A 23,308-nucleotide genomic window follows, 5' to 3' on the forward strand; every position below is an offset into this window, starting at 1 on the left:
TCTATTGCTTGCTTAACAGTCGCACTCCCAGAGAATACACCCCCCGCCCCCCAAAATCTTCATGAAATGATTAATTTTCAATAGATGTGAAAAGGTGGGGGTTGCCTGCTCCCACACTAGAATGAAAAATCATGTTTATTCTGTATCTTATAGCAAAATGGCACATTGAAGAGATCTGAATTTCATGTGAACGGTTCTGATTCTTATCAGCTCAGGACACCTGGGTTTCACGCTCAATGGAATTGAAAAATGTATTTATTAAAACTATCTACTTGAATGTGGGTGGGATGTGTCCCATTTACAGAGCGATCTTGGTCCAGATGGCCCTTTTTTTCTGAAAATCTATTGTGTTTTTGCATGATAAAAAACAAAATCATCAAATCATTCCAAATGGCCAAGGAAAATCTCTTGGGACACTACAACAACCTCCCCACCCCCCAGTCCCCTTTGATCATACATGCAGGGAGAGAAAATAAAATCAGTTCGACCCTTTATAGTTGAGAGCTAGCAAAACAATCATTTGCCAAAGCCAAGTTAGAAAACCATTGATTTCTTATACATTTAAACAGTAATGTATTCCCAATTTTTAAATTTCACAAGTACAAATCATTGTATAATGGCAATAGGCTTCCACATGCATTTATTAAAGTATCTATTGTCTTTTTTTTAAAAAAAAACTTTAACATTAAATATGTATACTCGTGAAAGAATAAGCCAAGAATAATTAGCCAAGATTTTAATTGCTGTGAAATACACGTTTTACGTTGAAACATTTATGACACTAGGCCTTTTCGTACTTTTAGATATGCGGTTCCATGATTGATAGGGGATGCGATTATTGATGCAATGCAATGCTATTCTGTCCTTCACTGCCATGTCTGTAGATTCCGTAATGTACATAGTTGCACTGCAGCAGGGGCCCTGTTCATTAATCCAGAAAGTTCTGTTTTGAATTGGGGCTTTCAGCATTTCCGGCTGTCCAATTTAAAGTTAAAGCTTAGTCCATTCAAAGGAATGTTCCTGGTGGGTGTAACAATCTATGCCATTTGTGGGGGTGCTGTCTCAGGGAGCAGATAACTACCTGAATCCTGTACCTTAAACTTGGGCCAGTTTCCTGGTCTTCTTAATTTTTCCTACTATGTGACCACAATGTTGCTTGTACGAACACCCAAATAGAGTGATGAATTGTGTTGCAACACTTCAGATTGATGTATACATCTTTTCATACAGTTTAATGTATACTGGAATTAAAATGTGTACATCTGTCCTCTACACTGCTTGAGCAAGCAACCATTTAAAGCAGGCAAAAGAAATCCACGTTTTTCTCAACAGATCTTTGCACTATTGATCAAAACAGCCTCCTTTGATTTCATATAGTTTGGTGTTATGCATTTGAATTACTTTCTAGAGCGCGACAAAAAAATAAAATAAATAAAAGTGTCATTTGGAAGTAAAATGTGCCATGTACCGTTCCATCGCAGGAGGCTGTATTTGAGTGGGCGCTTGCATCTTTTTTATTGCTGGTGTGTATACAACTGCCAATGTAATAACCCGATTGCACAAACGGGCTCAGTTGTCAAATTGTTATTACAACAGTCGAACATGGTGATGATGCATCATCATCAAGAATGGATTGTCTCAATGTTGTTTAAGAGAGATAGTGAGAGCATAGAAGGGCGTGAGTGTTGAAGAGCGACATTTCTTAATTTGAAACTTAAATGTAGTTTGGTTCATGGGGCCCGGACTGAGGAAACCTTTCAACGTTTATTCCCTATACGACTTCTACCCCCGTTTTGCCACGCTACCAAGGGTTCTGCCCTTAATTTCCTCCACTGCATGACTGAAATAGATTAGTGCAAATTGAGGAGAGCGTCGGCTGGAAGGCGCGTTCTGGTTAACATGTACAAATCATACATGGATCCTATTGCTGGAACGTGTTTAACTACGGGCCAACTACTAGACGGCAGACTATGCCTAGCAAGTGACTAAAAGCTACACTAACTAAATATCTACAAAGGCATTTGTTAAAACGTTGGAACAATGCTATTATTGCAATCTGGTATATGTTTCAAGAGATATGAGACTGATTAGATCTCTCAGACCGATAACCAACTGCTGCAATGCAGACTGATGCAGGTGGTGTCACCCATATGTACAGAGGCAAGTATGGTGAAGTAGGAGGATTGGGGGTTTTCTGGCGTCCATGATGAATCTGCTTACTTTGACAAAATGCTGACAATATAAAAAAGTTGGCACAATGTCTCTTCTGGAAGTTGTCACACAGTGCCAGAAGGAGTCGGAGGCAGAAGATGCATAGATCAGAGTTTTATTAGCAAAAAGAAAACACATCTCTTTCCCCATTTCTAACCGGGTTGTCCCTAAAAGAAAAAAAAGACAACTCTGGTGCATGTTGTCGGAATGTCCAAATAAATAGTCACGTCCTCCATCCCCAACTCCTATTCTAACCCTAGCACATAGTGTAAAATTCTAACAAAACAAAAAAAAAAGAAAAAAAAAGAAGCTCCCCTAGGAAAAGAATGTCTCCCTCCTCCTATGGAATTGTTTTTGGATTCTTTATTTCCCACACAGGTTGGGCTCTCTTTCCCTCGTTATGACGTTTCCTGCGGCACGGGTGGGTTGTTCGCTTTATGAAGGTTGTCGACCCCCCAGTATGTTTGGACAGAGAAGGAGATGAGAGGCTTAGGCCCTCAGTTTTCTAGGGCTGCTTTTAGCTACCAGGGGTTGGATAATGTAGCCCCCTTGTTACCGGCTGTCAGTGGATGGCAGTTTCAGCCGGTAAGCCACTCTTATATAAAACACTTGTTGGCTTTGTGTTGTTTCACCAAAAAGATCCAATTTCCTCACCAAGGACTGTCACGTGAAAAAGATTTGTCCTAGGAGGACGACACCCTCCTTCAAGTTGACCCAAAGGAAAAGACACAAAATAAAGGATTTCCCACTAGGAGGATAACTCCTTGCTGCTAGCTTGGGTATCTTAAATACAAAGTCTCTTTCTGGATCAACTGGCAAAGTTCCCTCTTGGTTTCCTCTAAGAGAACTTTTAACTTTCTTCCTCCTTTCAATGGACAGTTCATGGTTTTACACAGTTGAGTGGACCTATGCCCGCCACTGAGGGGAAGGTCTCTCCCTGTTATTCCGTTATTAAACAACTGTTGGTTACAGCCAGAGGTTTCAAGTCTGCTTTCCGGTTCGATCAGGCCTGGTCCCCGCCTCCCACTCCTGCCCTGGTTGCACAGCCCCTAACCCAATTATCTCTGGGGACCTCCATGTGCGGTGATCCCTCAATCTGGGGTCAGTAAGTGTGGCGGCCCAGCTTCTCTCCAGGGCCATTCCTTATTACTTGCGCAGGGGTTCTGCGTCTCAGGACTCGCTGCCGTCTCGGTGCACTTAGGAGGACCGAACAGTCCACCCCGGCTTTGAGGTCACACCATTGCTTCGCCAGTGATTTGGTGTTGGGCTCCTTGCAGTCTCCATACAGGCCACCTGGCCCAACTCCAGCTTGAAGGCGTACCACTGCCTTGCCAAAGGTCTTTCCCCAAGCTCCCAGCAGTCTCGCAGAAGACCACCTGGTACACCTCCGGTTTGAGCTTGTACCACTGCCTTGCCTTGGACCCTCAACTTAGTTCGGCGGAGGCCGAGCCAACTTTCTGTTCTTCTAGTCTTCAGTGAGGGTCAGCCACCCTCAGGTCACTTTGGCCTCCTCTCTCCAGTATCGACTAGCGTTCCCCCTCTGCCGTCATTTGACTTCTGGCTGGGCCAGGTTGCGAAGCCATGTTTGTTTTCAGTATTTAAAGGGCCCACTGGTTGAAAACGAGGCCCAGCGTCTTTTGCTGGTTTCTCAGATTTAACCTCCATAACATCTTGGCTCTTACTCGTCTCAGTAGTTGGAACTGGACTGGCGTTACAATACAATATATGGGAAATTGGTGATGTGCAAGTCGGGTACGGGGTGTTTAACAGCAAATGGGCATGATTGTAAGGAGTGAGCGTCCCTATTCCCACAAGGGAAATCCTCCCGACTGATCCTCCTGTGCTGCACTACCTCCAGCGAGAAGATTGATTAGCAGTCCCACCACCCTGGCCTGACAGGCGAGTGTTCCCCTGCATTCTTAGAATCGTCAAAGTACAATCCTTAAATGTCATGACCAAGAGGAAGAATCACTTCCAAATTGCCAGTGAAGACAAGTTTATAAATGCCCTACAAGCTAACTGGCCTGCATGCAAATATTCCCCACAGAAATTTGAGATCAGGGTTGCCGACAGAAGACATTCTAAAGTAGCATCTGGAGCTTAACCTGGATCATACAGAAGGTTTATTCTACGGAAATGAATCAGAAGGCTACCTGGTTACGTTTCCAGAATACCTCAATAAATTGAAGGTTTGGTGAAATAGGTCCTGAACGTAGAAGATTAAAGTTGAGGAACACAGACATTCCAAGAGGCAGTGAAAGGACACCAAGAACATGGATACATCCAACGGAAGACTAAAAGGAGGATGCAGAGATCTTAAGAAAAGAACTTCAAAATAATGCAAATTACATGAGAGAAGCACTGAACTCCATAACATACACTAATCCAGTGGCAGCAGAGAATTCTAGACATCAAGGAGGAAACCCCAGTCATAAGTTTGCAACTACCAAAGGAACTGTTCAAAAGAGGTCTGGGACTACTGGTCTATCTGGGACAGTGTAAGTCATGTTGGGGGGGGGGTCGGATCCAGCACATCATCTTTTGCAGTATACTAGTAGGATTTGCCTTTAAAAACCGTTCTATAGCAGCCCTGGAAGGCATTTGCTAACCAGAGTGGCAAAGAATGTGGCAAGGTTACCCTGGAATTAACAACCTTAACCCAGGCACTTCAGCAAAGGTTGTAGAATGTCTGAGCATAAAAGGCCAGCAGAAGAAGGCGGACACATCATAGGGTGACCTGTTGGGCGGAGATGCAGTAGTTGGCGCTGCAGGAAGTTGGAAGAAAGTATGTGGTGCAAGATTGTAGGTGAGGTTCATAGAGAGCAGGTAACGTGAACAAGGAATACAGGAAGGGGAGGGAAAATCCCAAAAAAGGAAAGACTCCAGAATGTGCCGCCAGCATTTCTAAAAGCAAGGGGTTCCAGGGAGCAGAGAATTCTAACATAGGAGGCATGGGGGCGGCGGCCTTGAGCGCAGGATTCAGACCCTGATCAGTCTAAAGAAAACAAGCCAGTTGCTGAAACCAAACACTTTTTTAAAAAAATATATATATATACTAATAAAGGTTGTCAAAAAGGTATGGGCCCAGTACGGAGGGACCCAAAAAGTTAAAACTGCAGGGAAGAGACCGCAATCTGAAAAATTACAGCAGACTGGGTCACACGCTAATGTTGGGGAATGCGACAGAGCTAAAGAGGCGACCTTCATCATAGCTCCATTAGTCTTGAGGTGGTAAATAACTGGCATGGGATTTGTGTATTTAGTGTAAGGTGGCGCACGATTCTAGGGATGAATTAGGGAGAAGATAAAGAAACCGGTACAAGTGACAGGGAGAATAAATGTATGGAATGCTCACCATCTGAGATCAAGATAATTGGGTGTCTTCTGGGGGAATGAACAGGAAGGTCAGCTGGACATTTTTGGTAATAGAAGTTCGGTTACAACCTGAATGGCCATTCTCTGCCAATCCTTTGCAGAAGTTTCACATGGATTTGTGGCAGGTTTGTTAAGGTGATGCATTTATTCCACCCAGTCGTGTGGAGCCTGACAAGAGTCAGTTCTCCAATTATTTTTTGTCAAGGATCTACCTGTGTGGGGGGTGCCTGGAATATTTATAACATTAGGGGGATAATATCCCTGGGTTAAAGTTGCCATGAGCAGGTGGACGTTTGTTTAGGTTTTCCACCTGGTCATATGCTGGTGTTGAAAGGTAGATTTGTGGCACACTGTGTACTAGCTCCTAGTTCCCCAGTTGTAGCTCCTGCCTAATGGGTGCGGTCCGAAATGCCGGCACTGCTTTTTGCTCCTGCTCATCACATCTCACTTTCTACGCCTGCAACACATTGAGCCACTTCAGTATAGAGAAACGGGCATTGCCAAATACCTTTTGTACGATTGTCCACTATCAAACAATTCGTATTTATTCACATTCTTATACTAAAGTGCAACGTTCAATCGTAGTTTACTGTGCCGCTGACAGACCAAAAGACGTGACGATCACAAGGAGGAAGATGTCACAAACAGACTCCGAGCAAACAGCCAGCTTTTTAGCACCGTCCTGAAGGACAGAAATTTGTACAAGCACTGGATGCTAGTGACTTCCAAATATTACTGGCTTGGACTGAAGGCGCAATTGCCTTTCCTGGAGTGCTGAGGTTTAAGTAGAACTGGAAGTCATTGTTCAACCTTCCCATACTGACAAGATCACAGTGTCAGGAATTTGAGGACGGGGTTTGGCTGGCAGTGTGCAATGCCTGAGGCCTCGAATTTGATACTTTTTCCTGAAAAGGGGGCCAATGGAACAATCTAATTGCTGTTGAAGCATGATCATGGAGCAGAGACAGGCAGCCACATTCTGTACTAGCTGGATTTGAGTCTTCAGGAGGTCAAGGTGATTCCTTTGCAGTTGTCAAGGCATAGGAAGATGAAAGCTTTACCAATTGTAATTTTGCGGTTAGTTGGGAAGAGGAGATCTGAGGAATAAAGGCACTTTTGTCGCTGGGATGCTGATAGTTGTGCCATGCTTTCAATATGTAGCAAGTTTTTTTTTTGTTTTTTAAAATTTCAAGCAGTTTGGGGCTGCAAGCTACTAGCCAGTCAACAAAGTTGCTCATCGCCTCAATTCCACACGTAGACCACACTCCATTTCTTACTCGCCATGTGTCAAATATCACTAGCTAATGGCTAGTGGCAAGTGCACATTTTGCACCCTGGTTTAATGTTAATATTTATGTGCTGTTATCGGGTGCTCGCAACCAAGGAAATTCAGAGTGTTTTTTGAAAGTCACAAAATTACTGATGTTGGGTACTTTGGCTGATCCTTGGTTTGAGTGGAGCGTGGGCCAATGGTTTCAGCTTAAACTCTGGACACAATTCCTTTGCGAGACGTTTTCAGGAAAGGAAGATGTGGAAATGAATCCCGTAGTGGCCGTCCAAGGCATGGGGGAGTAGGGACAAAACAGATGGCGAAATCGAGAGCGACTACACCATCTAGCATGTGGTCAGCTAAACTAGCTATGTTCTGACGAAAATCAGATGCAAATTACTAGGGAATTGCTATCTGGTATTTTGTTATATTCCAGTCAATTAAAATCACCCAATGTTAGGTGGAAACAAGAGAGGATAGAGTAGGTTAGGAAATCAGCATGGACTTGAGGGAAAGTCGGGTGGGCGGTCTGTAAATTAAATATGTAAATGAGCAAAATATCCTATGAAATGGATGGAAACAGTATACACTTCAGCCGTGGAGTTGAGCAGTTTGGGAGTCGGTGGGCCTTATGTAGAAGATTCCCTTAAACATGATGGCAACGCCTCCGCAGATTTTGTCGGTCCAGTAAAATTTTGAAGCCTGGCAGAAGGAGTTTGGTTTGTATTGCTGATAAGCCGCCCGAGACAGGATTGTGTGATGGAGAAGGTCAATTTGTTAATCAAAAAAAAAAAAAAAAAAAAGAAATCGGTCGTTGAAGGTTGTGTTTTTGTTTATTTTAAACAGCAAATCTATTGTTATGGGGAAATCCCCTAATTTGTGTGCTTGCTAACGTATGGCAGGTTAGTAGATGAATGGCTGTTTGGTGAGTAGGTCCGAGAAGGATGGATAGTATAGTAATTGCTTTCATGAAATGCCTAGGGAGTCAAGCAGAGTTCCTTGTTGGACAGGGCATCGGTGCAAAGGCTGCTAGGGGTTTTATAGCATGTAGAAAGTTAGTGGAGTAGGTCCAGCAGGGCAGCATCTTGAGATTGTATGGCAGGTTTGAGTCTGAATCCATGGTGAAAAGATACAGCTGGTCGTGTTGAACGTTTTGTGCAAACCTTCAGTATGTGTCTACTATGGTGACAGCCGTAGAAGTGGTTTCAAGTTTTAATGGGCTTCTACGCATTGTGAGTAGTTGAGAAACCACACATTTTTTCCAGAGGTTTACATTAGCAGAGGATCACATGACCTTCTGTAAACTACTAAATGCATAACTGATCACAAGGCCAAGCAGAAAATCATTGCTACAACCGGCTCCTCAAGCGGGAACTACTAATCCAGAGATGGGGCACAGGAAACATCTAACAGCCGGGCAGGTGAATAAGACTTGGGGAAGCATTCATATTTAGACACTAGGAACAGGTTTGTCACTTATCGAGAGGCAACTCATGCCCACTGGTCGCAACACACATTGATTCTTCTAACCAACCTCCCATCTCAGTAACCAGCCTATCCTCAATCTTTTCAACTTGCAGTACATAAACCAGCTTCAAAGCAAAAACACTTCATGCAGGCGCCTGGCCACTTGGACAAGCCCCTCCAATCTAAACACGCACCTATCAAAAGCAACACCTAGTCTTCCAACCGAGCACAATACAGCCCACTCTTTCCAGGTGCCGGCCAACCTTTGCTCACAGTGAACAACTGGTTAGCCAGCTGAGCAAGCCAACACCTGGGTGTACCCTCTGGCAATAAACCCACCCACCAAAATCGCGCTGAATCCCACTTCCACACAACACATTGGCTTTTGATATGCACGTATCTATTCTTCAGGATTTTCATCTCGCTTCTCCCCCCCACTAACTCTGACCTCTCAGTTTCTCTTGCAGAAACTAGCACAAAGATTTTGACTAAACAGCGGAAGAAGCACTATACAAGACCCAGTTACATTTCATTACACTGCAGGGCATATCAAACATCTTGAATCAAAGAAACCCTACCTGGTAGAACTTTGAGCTCCACTTCATCACTGTATTTAGACGTGCCAACATTCTCCGCCACGCAGCGATACTGCCCCTCATCGCTCCGAGTAGCATTGCTGATAACCAAGGCTCCACTGGGCAGTTTAGCCACTCGTTCATCCAGGGGTCGAGGATTCCTATCCTGCTCCCATCGTACAAAGGGCACAAGATCAGTGTTTATTTCGCAGTTCAAGACCACGCTGTCTCCTGCATGCACAGAGGATGGTTCAGGTTGGCTCGCAAACCTCGGAAGACCTGAAAAAAGGAGAAAAGCCTCAGAGCTTTGGCTGTAAATCCAGACCACAAGACAACACAGCAAAAGTATAATGCAAAGTAAGAACATCTGCAGGCTAATTTATAGACTACAGTCCTGCAGAACACAGATCTGGAAAAAGAGTATCCAATAAGGGAGTTTCACTTTTAGAAAAAGAAGTCAGGTGTTGTGAATTCTACGAGGGCCTTGTTAGCTTTTACTTTGTATCGACAGCCTGCTGGTTGTGCGCCTACTCTGCACTACAGATTGATCCAGGTAAAATAAAGAAAAATCCATGCTAGAACCGCGCATTCTCAGCTTGCTTTGGACATCCATGATAGTGACATGGATAGCAGAGACTTTGGTAGAAACTCTTTTGGACAGTGACATGAAGACAAAATATATGATTTGTTTCTTGAATGTACATTTTAGGGTTTCACAATGAATTAACTTAAGTTATTCAGTTTTACAAATTACTTAATGCTAGAAATAATAGTCAATCCAAGTAACTGAGAACACAGTAATCTAATGTCATTATGTAATTGAAAACATTTAGAGTCAGAGCTCATGGCACTGAAGCTGGGGGGCATGGAGAGGTGATTGTAGCAATAGACTGTACATCCATTTCCAAGATATCCCTGATCAATGATGGCTGCGTGCACCTCAGAGTGTTACAGGTTCTCATCCCTACAAGGTGTGTTTGTTTATTTTTCTAATGTGCACCAAACCAGAGGGTAGCAGGGCGCAGCAATAAGGATACACATATCTTACAAGTTGCAAATGGGTCATAGTATAACAGTCAAGACATAGAATACAATTTAGTTACAGGTGAGAATACAGAGCAAGGTATAGGTACATATTATAGTAGGCAAGGTTCGAGAGGTCATATTTACAATATATTATTTGCAGTATATTTACAAAGAAGTCAAATGCAATGCAAGACTAATATAAACTAATGATCGGTGGAACTGAGTAGGTTGATATCGTTTTTTCTGAAGTGTAGTTATGGTTGGTCAGCTCTGAGCTCATCTGGCAAGGAGTTCCAAAGTGTAGCCGCCTTCACCGGGAAGCAGTTACCACCAATTATGGTGAGTCTAAATTCTGGGAACCACCAGACAGTTGGTATTGCCCACTCTAGTTGGTCTGAGTCGTTCTTCTGTTTAATCCGACAGGTAACTTGGGGCAGCATTGTTTAGTGCTTTGTGGGTCAAGGAGGCGGTTTTTAGCAGGATTTTATTATGAGTGGACAGCCATTTATAATGCCTTTTAGTAGATGAGATATGCTCTTTTGTTGATGCCTAATGCTGATTTTAAGGCATTATTTTGCAGAGCTTGTAGCCTCTTGACAATAGATTTATTAGCTCTGCTGCATAGAGCATTGCAATAATCTAATTTCGATAATACTAGTGCTCTGGCTAGGGTAATACAGCTGTCATTTCAAAGAAATGGCTTACCTGCCCTGATAAGCTTACAAGTGTAGGCGGTAGTGGAAGCCAGTGACTTCACTTGTTTGTCAAAGGACATAGTTGAGGTAGAAACCAAGGGTTTTGACCTCTTTGCTTACTTATGATATTTCCATCTATAGTAAATGAAGATTATTCATGATCTAGTTTATTAAGGTTGGAGTGGTTACCCAAAATTATCAGCTCTGTCTTCTCATCATTCAGGCAAAGTCTGTGTGGGGCCATCCATGCCTGGATGAGGAGATCGACCCTGTTCACCAGCGCCAAATCCTTGCCATAATCCCCAGAAAGAGGGAGGAGAATCTGTGTATCATCTGCGTTGTTGGTGTAGGTGATACCCAGAAGGTCCAGATCATCGAACAAAGGTTCAGTGAATATGTTGTACAGAGTGGGGGAAACGCAGAAGCCTTGTGGTACGCCACACATGATAGGTACTGGGTCTGCTGCTGCTGATGGAGAGAAGACCCTCATGGTTCTGTCACTCGGGAATGATTCAATCCATTTGATAGCTTCTGTGGAAAAGTGAGCTGCAGAGTCCAAGTGATTGCACAGGACCTTATGATCCACAAGATCAAATGCAGCTGAGCTATCTAAGAGTAGGAGGAGGGCTGTCTTGCCTTTGTTTCTCAGCTCATCAATCTGAGTTTTTAAATCGATAAGGGCAGTTCCGTCCCATGAAGTGGGCGAAAGCCAGATTGTCTTACTCCCAGGAGCGTGTGCGTTTCAAGAAATTTTTGGATCCAAGTATGCAACTTTGTCCAGTATTTTGAGGAGGAATGGTACTGTCATGATAGGGCGGTAATTATTGGGTATGATTGGGTCCAAAATCTTCTTTAGTAGAGGGAGTACCCAGGATTGTTTCAGGTTGGAAAGGATTGCGCCAGAAGTGAAGGAGGCATTGATCAACTTGGATATGAATGGGGACAAAACTCTGGCGGCGTCTTATAATTTGGGCTGGGCAATGGTCACCTTTGCAGTTGGAAGGTTTGAGAGATAGGATAACTTTCGCGACCTCTAGGACCGATGTTTTGGTGAAGCAGAATCTAGTGACCTGGGCAGTGGATGTGCCGCTGGGGCAAGGGGTATGGTTGCTGTAAATTCAAGGAATCTCTTTTTTGGTACATTTTGTTTTGAAGTGTCTTTACTTTATTGGCTAGGGCATTTTGAATGTCTGAACACCAGGTTTTATTTTTGGTGCAGATGTAAGGTACAGGGATCGGAGACTCTAATTCTTTAAGTATGGTGAAGAGTTCCCTCAAACTTGAGGTGGAGTTGGAGATGCATTCGTTATAGGAGTTTTGTTTGGCCAGACAGATTTCATTTTTATATTGCATGGAGCTTTTAGCAAGTCTACTTTTATTTTCATTGGATGGGCATAGCCTCCAAGTGGTTTCGGATTTTCTTTTTAGGAGGCGAAGGTCTTAATTGTGGAGTGAACCACTTGTTTAGGTGGGCTTTAGGTTTACTTGGTCTAAGTTTAAGTGGTGCGATCTTATCCAAAGTGGTGAGCATAATTTTGTTGTATTCATGGACCAATGAATCAGGGTCTAGGTTGTCAGGCAATGAGTTTAGGGTGGGGAGAATGTCAGGGATCACTTTTTCCATAGTGATATTCTTTCTATTTCTAGTTGGGCAAGGTGGGGCAGTGTGGGGGTGCCATAGGGGGTGCTCTAGTAGTAGATGATGTGAGAGACACTAGGGAGTGGTCTGTCCATGCTAGCAGCGAGATGAAGGTGATGGAGGCTGTACAGTTGTAATCGGCTACCCAGTCTAGGGTTCTCCCCTTGATATGGGTGGGTTTGTTAGTTTTTTTAGATAGTCCTAATGCAGTAATGATGTTAGCTATTTCGTGGGCATGCTTGTCTGCAGGGTCGTTGTAGCCTAGGTTAAAATCACCTACTAATACTAGCTGAGGGAAGTTAGTAGTACTGTCAACGATAAAAAAAACATTTTCATCAGCTGCCATCTATGGATCACCACAATATCATGGGTAGCATTGATAAAGTCAATGAAGGCTCAGAAGCATCTGTCATTTTGCACTGAGAACTGCTGAGATTGTGTCCATAGCCGAAGTGTTCCAGAGAATGGGTTCAGGATGATTTCCACGGCTTAATAGTTAGACCGTCCACAACCAACCTCTGGATAACTACCCTTGATTAAGGACCCCCAATTTATGAGAGCTTGTCTCATTAGCATCTCACAAATATAATTTTGGGATCCGATGGGAGTTTGAGGTTCACCATTTGCTTAATTTGTGCTACAGTTTCGCACCAGTAAGGCTTTACCATAAAATAAGACTGCCATATCTAGTTATGTAGCCTCTCTGGTATGGAATACAATTTCATCATAAGCTTGTACGTATTCGTACTTATTTCGATACACGTTGATTGGCCTAATCGACTAGATATTAAAACCAGGAGATTTCATATAGTTCTATGGGTGTGATTTTACAAAGCCACCATGTAGCATTGAAGTAACAAAAGTTCAGAAGAGCGACGAGTGCAACATCTAAGACTGAATGCATCTGATGCAAATTACCAAACATTTCCATTTGCTGTTGTTTCAAGAGTACATTTTTGACTCTGAATAAAGCAACTTTCATAGCCAGAAGAGCAACAGCAATTCAAGCATGGTTTTTTTCTTGTGGAGTTTGCGGCTTTGACTCAAGAACCTGAACTGATAAAAAGCAGACACCACAGAAGGCTTGTGAACTGGATATTCCCGAGGAAGGGTGGTTCTTATAAATTACTTCATTAAAATAAATCTGATTAAACCCAATAAAGTTAGTATTAGCCATAGAAACTACGAAGGAGCAATTTCTAGAACAGCAACAGAATAAAAAACCTATAAACACACGATTCGAATATTAATGCAAGTATGTATACGTTCATGTGCCGAGTTCTACAGAGGTCAACCCTAGCTGGGAAGCCACAGAGCACTATAAAACACAGGGACAAACTAATAGGTTTCACATGGCAAAGGAAAGCAACAATGATACAGGAATAACTGAGTAAAACATACGACTATTGCATGGTCATCGTTTCAGGAATGCTTGAAGGTAAAGGTTCTTGGGAAATTCCGTGCTTGAGCAGGATTATATATGAGGAATGGGCAAGTAAAAATGCATACAGAAAGTGCTAGGCAGCACAGTCTTTGGTTTGTGGAAATGGCTGTGTGTGACCCTCATGTTTCCCAAATGTATTTTCCACCTTGAACTGCATATGATTGTATATTCACTGAACTTTTTATGCTAGCTGTTAATTTCTGTCAAGTGCGTGCATGTACTTGTGTTTTTCTTTTGTCCTATATCTAACTATTGCATTAACAAGGCTTCATTGTTCTTGGTTCCAACATTGCCTGAGCACTATATTTTGTACCTTCATAATCTTGATTCTGTCACACTGGATATTGCTCACCTGTTGACTCCACTCACAGCCAGTAACAAAGGGATCACATTGCTCCCAAAAGCCTGGCCAGCTCACCTGTCAGAAAACCTGTTCAGCAGCCTGCTTGAGCCAGGAAACGGCCCCAGTGCAGGGCTTGAAATTCAGTTTGGATAAGCAGGAGCAACAGGCAGCTCCTAGGTATCCAGCAGTAACCAGTCACCAGGAGCTACAGTGGTAAGCGAGGAGCTAGTACATAGGGTTACGCAAATCTAACTTCCACATAAAATGCCAACATAATTGTATACATTATGTATGGCCCCCTTATGCTTTAATCTGTCATAGATGTGTCCTAATCTTTATTTATAGATTGTCCCAAATGCACAGAGTTAAATTCACATAATAGTGCATGTTCGAAATCAGGTGGCCAGCGGAGCCAAATGTAACTCCTGGTAACTGTGGTTTTAAGCTATCCATGCTCTTCTAGGCTGTAGGCAGGAGCTAAATAGCTCCCAACACTCAATTTCGAACCCTGCAGTGCAATCTGCCACCTAGGGCTGAATCTTTACTCCCCTTCCCCGAGACCCTCCTACACTACCGAGTGACATTTGGCCTACCCTTTTACACCCTGTCAGTCCACTCATCATTGGTGGGGTCAGGGGGGCTATCTGGAAAGCCACTTGTTGCCACCAAACAATTAGCCTGCCCTTTGGTACCAACTGTCCTGCACTGTATAATTTCCCATACCCTACAATTAACACCCCCCTCTGGGCTCAAACTGCCAACTCCCCTGACTCGAGAATCAGACAGAATACCTGAAAGTGTGTGTGCAGCCCTGCATCCCATCTCCCCTAGAAACCAAAGAAAGCATGTCTCTGAGCAACCAGACAACCCAGTTGCCTGGTCTCCCCTTCCTTGGAGACCACACATGATAACCACGTGTGTCCCTGGGTGGGAGCGACAGCCTTACATAAGACACGTGGAGAGAGAACAGGGGGCATTATCCTTTTTGGCTGCTGGCAGCGTGTGCCGACCATGGGTTTGAGGGCAGAGAGGCCTCCTATGTAAGGTACCCTTATCACCAGTCTCCCTTTCATTTTCTCCCCCTTACCTCAAACTTTTTCATTTCTCCCCTCTGCCATGCTTCCCCCAGTCTGTCCACTGTGCCCCCGTCTCTCCCTGTGTCTGTCCTCTAGTGCCCCTGTGTCGGTCCCTGTGTGCCCAGTCTCTCCCTGCTCCTGCCGCTCCCTCTCTTTTTCACCCCTCACCATGTCTACCAGGCCCTTCTACAAATCCCACTCCAACCCTTCCCTTTCTGCCTTGGTGTCCCTTCCCACCCCTGCATCCAAGGGTACTCCCCAGGCCCTGGATTCCATGCCAGTGGGCGTGCCTAGCTCGTCCAGTGTATCCAATTTATCCTGCTGGCAATGAGTTTACGCTTCTGCCGGTAATAAATAGTTTCCCGGTTTCTACAAAAACTTTGGTGCCTTCATTGTGTTCCCACTTTTCAGTGTAGCCTGCCTGTTACTGCCAGAGGGGGAACGAGTGTCTGCATACACAACGTACCGCAACCAGGTCTGTTGACTCCCTGGTCCAAAACTGTGGCTCCGACTGGGGTCTCCCACATGGCCTCCCCCATTTTGGCCTACCTCCCACTTCCACCGGTTGCATTATTTCTAGAGCACAGTTCTTATTCTTTCTTCTGGGGACCACAAGGCCTCTCAGGATTGTAGGGCTTCCTCTCTCTGCCAAGAGTCCCAAAGCTTCTCCCTTTGATGGGGCTCTCACTCCCCCGCCCCCTTTTCCGGGCCAACAGGTTATCTTGGGGTCAGGGGTCTCCCAATTCTGGCCTCAAGGTGCTCTCTTCCCCACTCATTGGCACACACCCCCTCTTTTGGGGGTTCTAGGGGGCTCTTCTCACTCGAGCACAGCCTCCTTTCTGGCTCCAAGGGGATCGCCGTCAAGGTGCTCTCCAAACAACAACCTTACTCAGCTCCCAGCCCATAGACCGTGTCTATGGATCATGGCCTCAATTTTAAAGCCCTCCAGTCCTCTCATTGGCAGAGGAAAACCTTTGAATTGATTGGATAATTTGCTTCCTATTCCAAGCCAGGGACGTCTTTATAAGGCTTACCACCATTTTGGATTTCTTTGTTTTCCGCAGGGGCTGGTGCTTGCGTGCTGTTTCATACTTGCCAACATGACCCATTCCAATCTGTAGGTGCTTATCCAGTCCCTGTTTCTTTCTGCATTCAGTGATTTTTAGTTTCACTTCCCCATTATAAAAAGTTGGACAAGTCCCAGAATGCAAATAGAAACCAAGACTGGATAAGCACCTACAGTTTGCAATGGGTCATGTTGGCAGGTATGATGCTCTGCTTCTGCCCAGCCTCCTGGCTGTCATTCGACACGTTTGTTTTGTCAATTTCGGGTGTTGAAAGGCCATTACAAAGGACATGAAACCCTCTAGTAAGTTCTCACCTGTGCAAAATAATGTTCCTTTTGTGGAGGGAGGTGGGAGGGTGGGCGGACGGAGTATTTCTCTCCTTAGATGATGCAGCTGCAGTGGAGGGAAAAAGCTATTAATCACAAGGACTGCTGCTATGGGAGCTGGAGGGAGATAGGGCTGCCATAAATTCGTTTTTTTCCTTTTAGGATCCAAATTGGTCGACTGAGGAGTCTCTATGAAAGTGCTAGTATTTCCCATAACATCTTTTTCTGAATCCTTTAAAGACATTCCAAAATCTGCTCTGGGTTTTGTATTATAAATTAGATGAATCTTGAGAGTTGCAATAATGAATACGATGTTTCTTTGGGACTTGGTAGTTCCTAACTAGTTTCTCCCTCAGGGTTCAGATATAGTTCAGGGATGGTCCCACCACTCCTGCTCTCAGGCTTATCAGCGGCTGGATGCAAAGAATGGCATTGTGGCGGTTACATAAAATCAAATTATATAAAGGATACAATAATATTGGGGAACATTGAGAAGAATGAGGGGATACAGAGTTCTTCAATGCATACCAGTTACAGAGGGGAATAGGTCAAATCTGCAGCTGAGGTTCCTCAGCTCTGTTGCCGCTAAAGCTACACCTTTGCAAGTTTCCAATGATCTTGCCATCTTAACAGCACCAGAGGAACTAAAAATCAACGATTCTCTCCATTGCCACCTCCTATTTGAAATTATTCTCTACTAAATATTCATCAGGTTTATGAATAAAAGGCTTTGTGATTTGTAACCTAGAACCTTATTAAAAAAAAGATGCAAAAAGAATTGTGACCCAGTGATCACATGCGCTTGATACTAACTCACATTTTAATTGGTAATCCTAATGCCAAGCAATAATTCATTCCTCTGTTAGAGAGGAAAGTTATAGCAGCAACGCACTCCTGCCGCCCCCCCACACCCAAACCAGCCCCATGCCTATTTCATTGGGCATCACACTGACCTCCTGCAGTTCTCTCCCCACCCCTTACCCTTTCTCTAATGTCATTGGAATTATTTTATCAGCAACACTGTGGCTACATGCCATCATCTCAGACAGTCTAGACAGAACAAAAATGCAGGATGAAGACACCAACATTAATATAGGTAAAAAAACACCCTCCGTCAAAACAAAACTAGCACTTTCTGGATGATACATGCCCACCACAAACTACATCACCATCGTGGCTTCACATTTGGTCAACAACTAGTCTTTCAAATGTTCAAATTCTTGCCACGCTCAAAAGGACAAATCTCAAACCTCCTCAGGAAACTCATTAGATATTACTTTCCATGAAAACTACCACCCCATCGCCTTCCTGCCACACCCCACCAAACTCATGAAGTAACTATAACAATACACTACTACAAACAGCCTCAGCCCCCTCCAATCAGGCTCTCATCTGGGCCAAACCACCAAGAACGCAACCCTTCGCATCCTGCATGACTTCCACAACATCACTGACAATCGGCACACAGCCCTGCCCGTACTCCTCGACCTTTCAGCAGCTTTCAACAACATTGGCCACACAATCCTTCTATACATCCCATCCCACAGGGTAAAATTCAGGAACTGTACTCAACTCGTTCACCTCCATCCCTAGAAGCAGCTCAGGAAATGGGCCGGAACAAGATGGAGTGGTTTCGCCAAAACATGTCTTGCCAGAGCGTTGTTCTGTCCCCAGGACCATGGGTCAGCACAAAACACTCCCAGATCCCAGGCTTCAACGAGCAGACCGCTTCAGAAGACTCAGCACGGAGCACTGCAGAGTCTGCTGAAAAAAGTCTGCTCGTTGAGGGGCGGGTTGCTCTGGAGTGCGATAACTAAGCTGAGCACTGTTCTGTCCCCAGTCCCAGGGGCTAGCACAGAACAGTACCAGCCAGATTCGTTCTGAAGCACAGAGTTATCGTGCGTACGAGCAACCCACACTTCAACAAGCAGTCGGCTTTCCGAAGACTAGGCACGTGAGACTGAATATAGAAACTGCCAAAGCCTCACAGAGTGCTGCAGCTGTCCAAACGGGTACATGTGTCCTGATATTTACAGAAATATGTTAGGGAGAGTATTGTGGCCAATCAAAACAGCAGAGTCCAACTTCCATTATTTGCTCAAAAGGGTTCTTACTGAATCACTATAAGACATGTTTCAAATAAAAAATGGTGGGCATTCTAGTGTTCCCATAATGTTCTTTGCCTTTATGCAAATCACCAGGATTGGGTTTGATAAAGACATACTGTGTTGCGTGACCTGATCTGGGGCCACATCTCAGCCCCGCTGCCTCCTCCCCTCCGCCCCGTCCCTCCAAGGAGAGGGTTCCCCCGGTAAATGGTTTCCATTTCCAGCACTGACTGGAAAGGCACCATTTCCATATGCCCCTGCCCCCCTATCAATCCAACCCCTCACACAAAGTGCAGGGTCCACAGGTTTCCTCCCCATCTACCCTCTTCAACCTATGGGTTGAATCCCTCAGACAAACCCTTAAACCCACACCATTTTCTCCACTATGCAGTACAAATACACTTCTAAAACTCTTCCTACCCTCAACATCGGCCTCTCCATCACCACCCTGGATGGCCACCCACTTCCTTAAACTCAACCCATCCAAAACGAACACCCATGCTGACCCAGGGACAAACCCTGACCTTGCTCCATGGATTAAAGTACTGGACCCTAAACAGCCCATACACATTGCTCTCCACACATTTCAAAACCCCAAGCTTCATAATCAAGCGGCATTTAATCCTTCGCACACCATAGGAAATATCCTTCTTATTCATTTACAGACCTCCCAGGCTCCTCTCTTCCTTCTATGAGGACCTAGAACATCTTCTCACTCTCATTTCTCCCTCCCCTACTCCTCTCAGTCCTCTGCGATTTCAACCTCCCCCTCTCCACCTCATCTTATACTTCCCCTCTTCTCTTTACTTGACTCCTACCTCCTCTCTCCCCTTCCTACCCCTCCCCCACCCACTCCTATGGCTCCACTCTCGATCTAATCTTTCTCTCATCTCACTCTTCCTCCCCCGTTTCGTCACTCCCCAACTATCTCGCCGACCACGCCTTAGTCTCCATCTCCCTTACTCCTCCCCTCTAATTGTCCCCCCTCTCCTTCAACTCCCCCTTCTTTCGTTGTGATCTCTGCAACTTCAACCCGTCTCTCTTCCTCGACTCCTGTTCTTCCTCCCTTCCCCTCTCTCCCCGACTTCTCATCCCTCTCGCCCAATGACGCACTCTCCTCCTCCATATCCTCCAGTCTTGACCTACTCTATCCTCTTACTTCCTTCTCACAAACCTTCCCAACCTTGGCTCTCCTCTCACCTTCTGTCCATGCGTCGCCTCGAACGACGCTGGCTCAAATCCCCTTCCCTGACAAACCAATCCTCTTACTACTCATATCACTATGACTCCTGCCTCACATCTGCCAAGCGCTCCTACTACTCTAACCTTCTCTACTCACAAGCTTCTCACCCCCGCCGTATCTTCCAAACCCTCTCACCTTCTTTCCCCTCCCACTTCTGACACTTCCACGAACTCTCTCCTCTCTCCCTCTGATTTTGCCAAATTGTTCTCATCCAAAACCCTTCGCCAAAACATCCTCTCCTCCTTTCTCTCCTCCTTCCCCCTCCTCTTCCACCTCTGCTAACATGTCCACCTTCTCTCCCATCACCGCAGCCTGTGTCTCCAGTCTCCTGTCCAAAACTCATCCTACCGCCACCCCCTCTGATCCCATCCTCCACCTCCTTTATCCCCAAAGTCTACCCTTTCCTCAGCTCCTAACTAGCCCCCAACCACTTTCTTTAACACCGGTCTCTCCTCTACTACCTTTCCTTCAGCTTTCAAACATGCCTCCATCATCCCTATCCTGAAGAAACCTTCGGCTAGTCCTATTCTTACCTCCTAAACACTCCACTGAGACTGCTCTCACTTACGTACTCAAACATCTCATTGCTCGCCACGCTAAGCAATCCTCAATTCTCATCCTCCTTGACCTTTCCGCAGCCTTTGACACCGTAGATCACCCCTTACTTCTTAGCACACTGTCCTCCTTTGGCTTCAAAGGCTCTGTCCTCTCTGGCTCTCCTCTTACCTCTCCAACCGATCCTTTACTGTCTCCTGGGGCGGCCGCACTTCCTCCAGCTTCCTCTGAACTATGGCGTTCCCCAGGGATCTTTACTCGGACCTTTCCTCTTCTCTCTATACCTCCCTTCTCGCTCCAGTCATCTTTCGGCATCTCCCACCACTTCTACGCGGATGATACCCAACTCTTTCTTTCCTTCACCTCTGACCTCCACAACTCTTCCTGCCTTACAGCCATAAAAAACTGGATGTCATCCCACTTTCTTTCCCTCAATTCTGACAAGACTGAAGTGCTTTTCTTCCCTCCCAAATCTCACATTCCCCTCCCCTTTCATCAACCCCCCCCTTCCAATCTCCCCATCTCGACCCATGCCCACAACCTTGGCCTCCATATTGACTCCTCTCTCTCTCTCCTTCTCCACCCACATCTCTCTAACCTCTTGTGTCTGTCGGCACCACCTCTTCAACATCCGCATGATCCGCCCCTCCCTCACCTTTCACGCTTCTAAACTCCTAATCTCCTCCCTTATTTTCTCTGTCTCTTCTACTGCTCCTCTATTCTCTTTGGACTCCCCATCTGTCACCCGACTCCCCTAAAATCCATCTACCACTCCTCTATCCGTACTCTACGTCTTCTCGTCCCTCAAGACTATTTCTACCTCACTCTCTCAACTCGGCAAGCTCCCATTCCTCTCACAATTGAAATTCCAATTCCTCTGCCTCGTCTACAAATCTCTCCATGACCAGCCCCCCCCCCTATCTTTCCTCCTTCCTCTCATTCTACTCTCGCTCTCTCCGCTCAGCTGACCTATACCTTCTCACTATAACCCCCAGCCCGTTGTGCCGCCTCACGCTTCCGCTCACTTCAACTCTTGGCCCCCTCCACTGGAACTCCCTACCCATCTTTCTGCTGCTCCCTGAAAGCCTGCCTTCTCCACTCTGCCCTCCCCCCGACTCTCCTTCCTCTCCTTCCCTACCTCTCCCCCTAAACCCTTGCCCCCCCTTCCATTCCCCTCCCTCCTTTTGAGTAAATTGTTCTATATACTGTACCACTGGTTTGTTTCAAGTTTGTAAATATGCTTCTTTCATTATGTACATGTTATTCTGCAAAGCGCTTTGGAGTAAAGTGCTACATAAACTCAACAAACATAGGTGCCGTCAACAAAACACACAACCCACAGCTACATCATATCTCCTCTACAAGGTAAGACTCATCCTTCCTCCCGCTCCCCCAACGACTACTTCCGCACAACAGTCCAAGCACTATTTCTGTCCAAACTCAACTACAGAAATTCTCTGCTCTACCACATCCAAACAGCAACTCCATCACTTTCCGAAAAAGCCTCAGAATATACGTCTTTCCCCACACCCATCAAACCTGGAACTCTATGAGAGAGTCACCTCTGGCATTCCCCCTTAGGATTGGTTTATGCCTTTCTATGCATATCGGAGGTAGAACATACAACCAAACTATAACTGTAGCTGTGCTTGCTGGATTTGTCCCATTGATTCCTTTGGGGAAAACCTCAACTTTGAAACTTTACTTAAGCATCTTTGTATGATATACCTTTACACTGACATTTTTCTTCATCTCCTTTGGATTCCTGAGTTCTCAAAGAGACTCGAATTCTAACACACACCAGATTCACTGTTTTTGTTAACCACTGCATTCCACTCCTACCTACTGAAATGTACTGTAGCGTGCATCACTGATGGTTACTTTTGTATGTAATTTCTAGGAGATTGAGTTTCAATATACTAGACTCCCACTGTCATTTTACTTTACTTTAGTGGCCCAGTGGGTAAAGTTGGTTATGTGGCAACCTCAGCCTCTCATGACGAATATGGTGTACATCTCGTCTATATCACCACTTCTGCTAGGTAGTAGCAATGTGGGCAATTATTCCGAATATACATGTGCTGGTATTCATGTGTTTTACTGTTGTCTAGGGTCTGTTGACTCCCCACCCCTTTGCCCTGTATGCATTGTGCCTGCACAGGTAGAGGGCATACATTTGGCTTAAGAGTGGGTAGGATCTCCTTTGACCCCTTTACTGTTTTGATATATGCACTAATTGCTATTGACGAGATATTCTCTGTGTGAATATTAACATGAGTTTATATTTTTTCAGTATACCAGAGTGATGTATTTTCTATAGTAACTGTGGGGAATAATTGCACACCGACAGCCGACAACCTCCCTGGAGTTAAATCCTACTATTCTGCCATAGCCATCGCCTTAGAGAATTTGGTCCATCTTTTAGTTGGAAACCCTGTCTTGCCTTTACAGCAGATGGTTTATATTCCTCACCAGAGAGTGGTGGAAACATCTCCCCAACGCGGTTTCTAGGACATAATAGGTGATTTGCGACAAGGACTATGAAACCTCTATGTTAACATATAGGACAGAGATTCCAAAGGTCTAAATAGAACTAGGAACATTGTGACCTTGCAGTTTTAGGCATCCTTAACAATGTGCACCAGGTCTGGCCACATACTTAGTTTCTCACACCACTCTGTTGCCTGCCACCAGAACAAATCCCTCCCAACTGCTCTGAGACTACATAATGGAAAGCATGAAGGGCACTACCTGCTTGCCTATATACCGGCTCACTCTCCCCTCTACTTCGCCAGCCTCAGTATCATGGTAGCTATGACCTCAGAGGATCCATTAGAGCCAACCGCAAACACTATCCCATGCCTCCTGGCTGCCCAAGAAAACCATAG

The 23,308-nt window shown here is 45.1% G+C and overlaps 1 protein-coding gene across 9 annotated transcripts in view; it reads right to left on the reverse strand.

Moving 5' to 3' along the window:
• The window catches only part of NEO1 (neogenin 1), a 1,161,518-nt gene that overhangs the window by 680,785 nt on the left and 457,425 nt on the right, over positions 1-23,308 (reverse strand). For all 9 annotated transcript variants that reach the window (XM_069624609.1, XM_069624607.1, XM_069624606.1 and 6 more), the window contains exon 3: positions 8,902-9,177. In XM_069624609.1, the coding sequence (XP_069480710.1) occupies positions 8,902-9,177 (276 nt within the window). The remainder of the gene's footprint in view (positions 1-8,901; positions 9,178-23,308) is intronic.

The sequence above is a fragment of the Ambystoma mexicanum genome, chromosome 11 (genome assembly GCF_040938575.1).
Source record: "Ambystoma mexicanum isolate Mex_15411 chromosome 11, UKY_AmexF1_1, whole genome shotgun sequence".
Lineage (NCBI taxonomy): Eukaryota > Metazoa > Chordata > Amphibia > Caudata > Ambystomatidae > Ambystoma > Ambystoma mexicanum.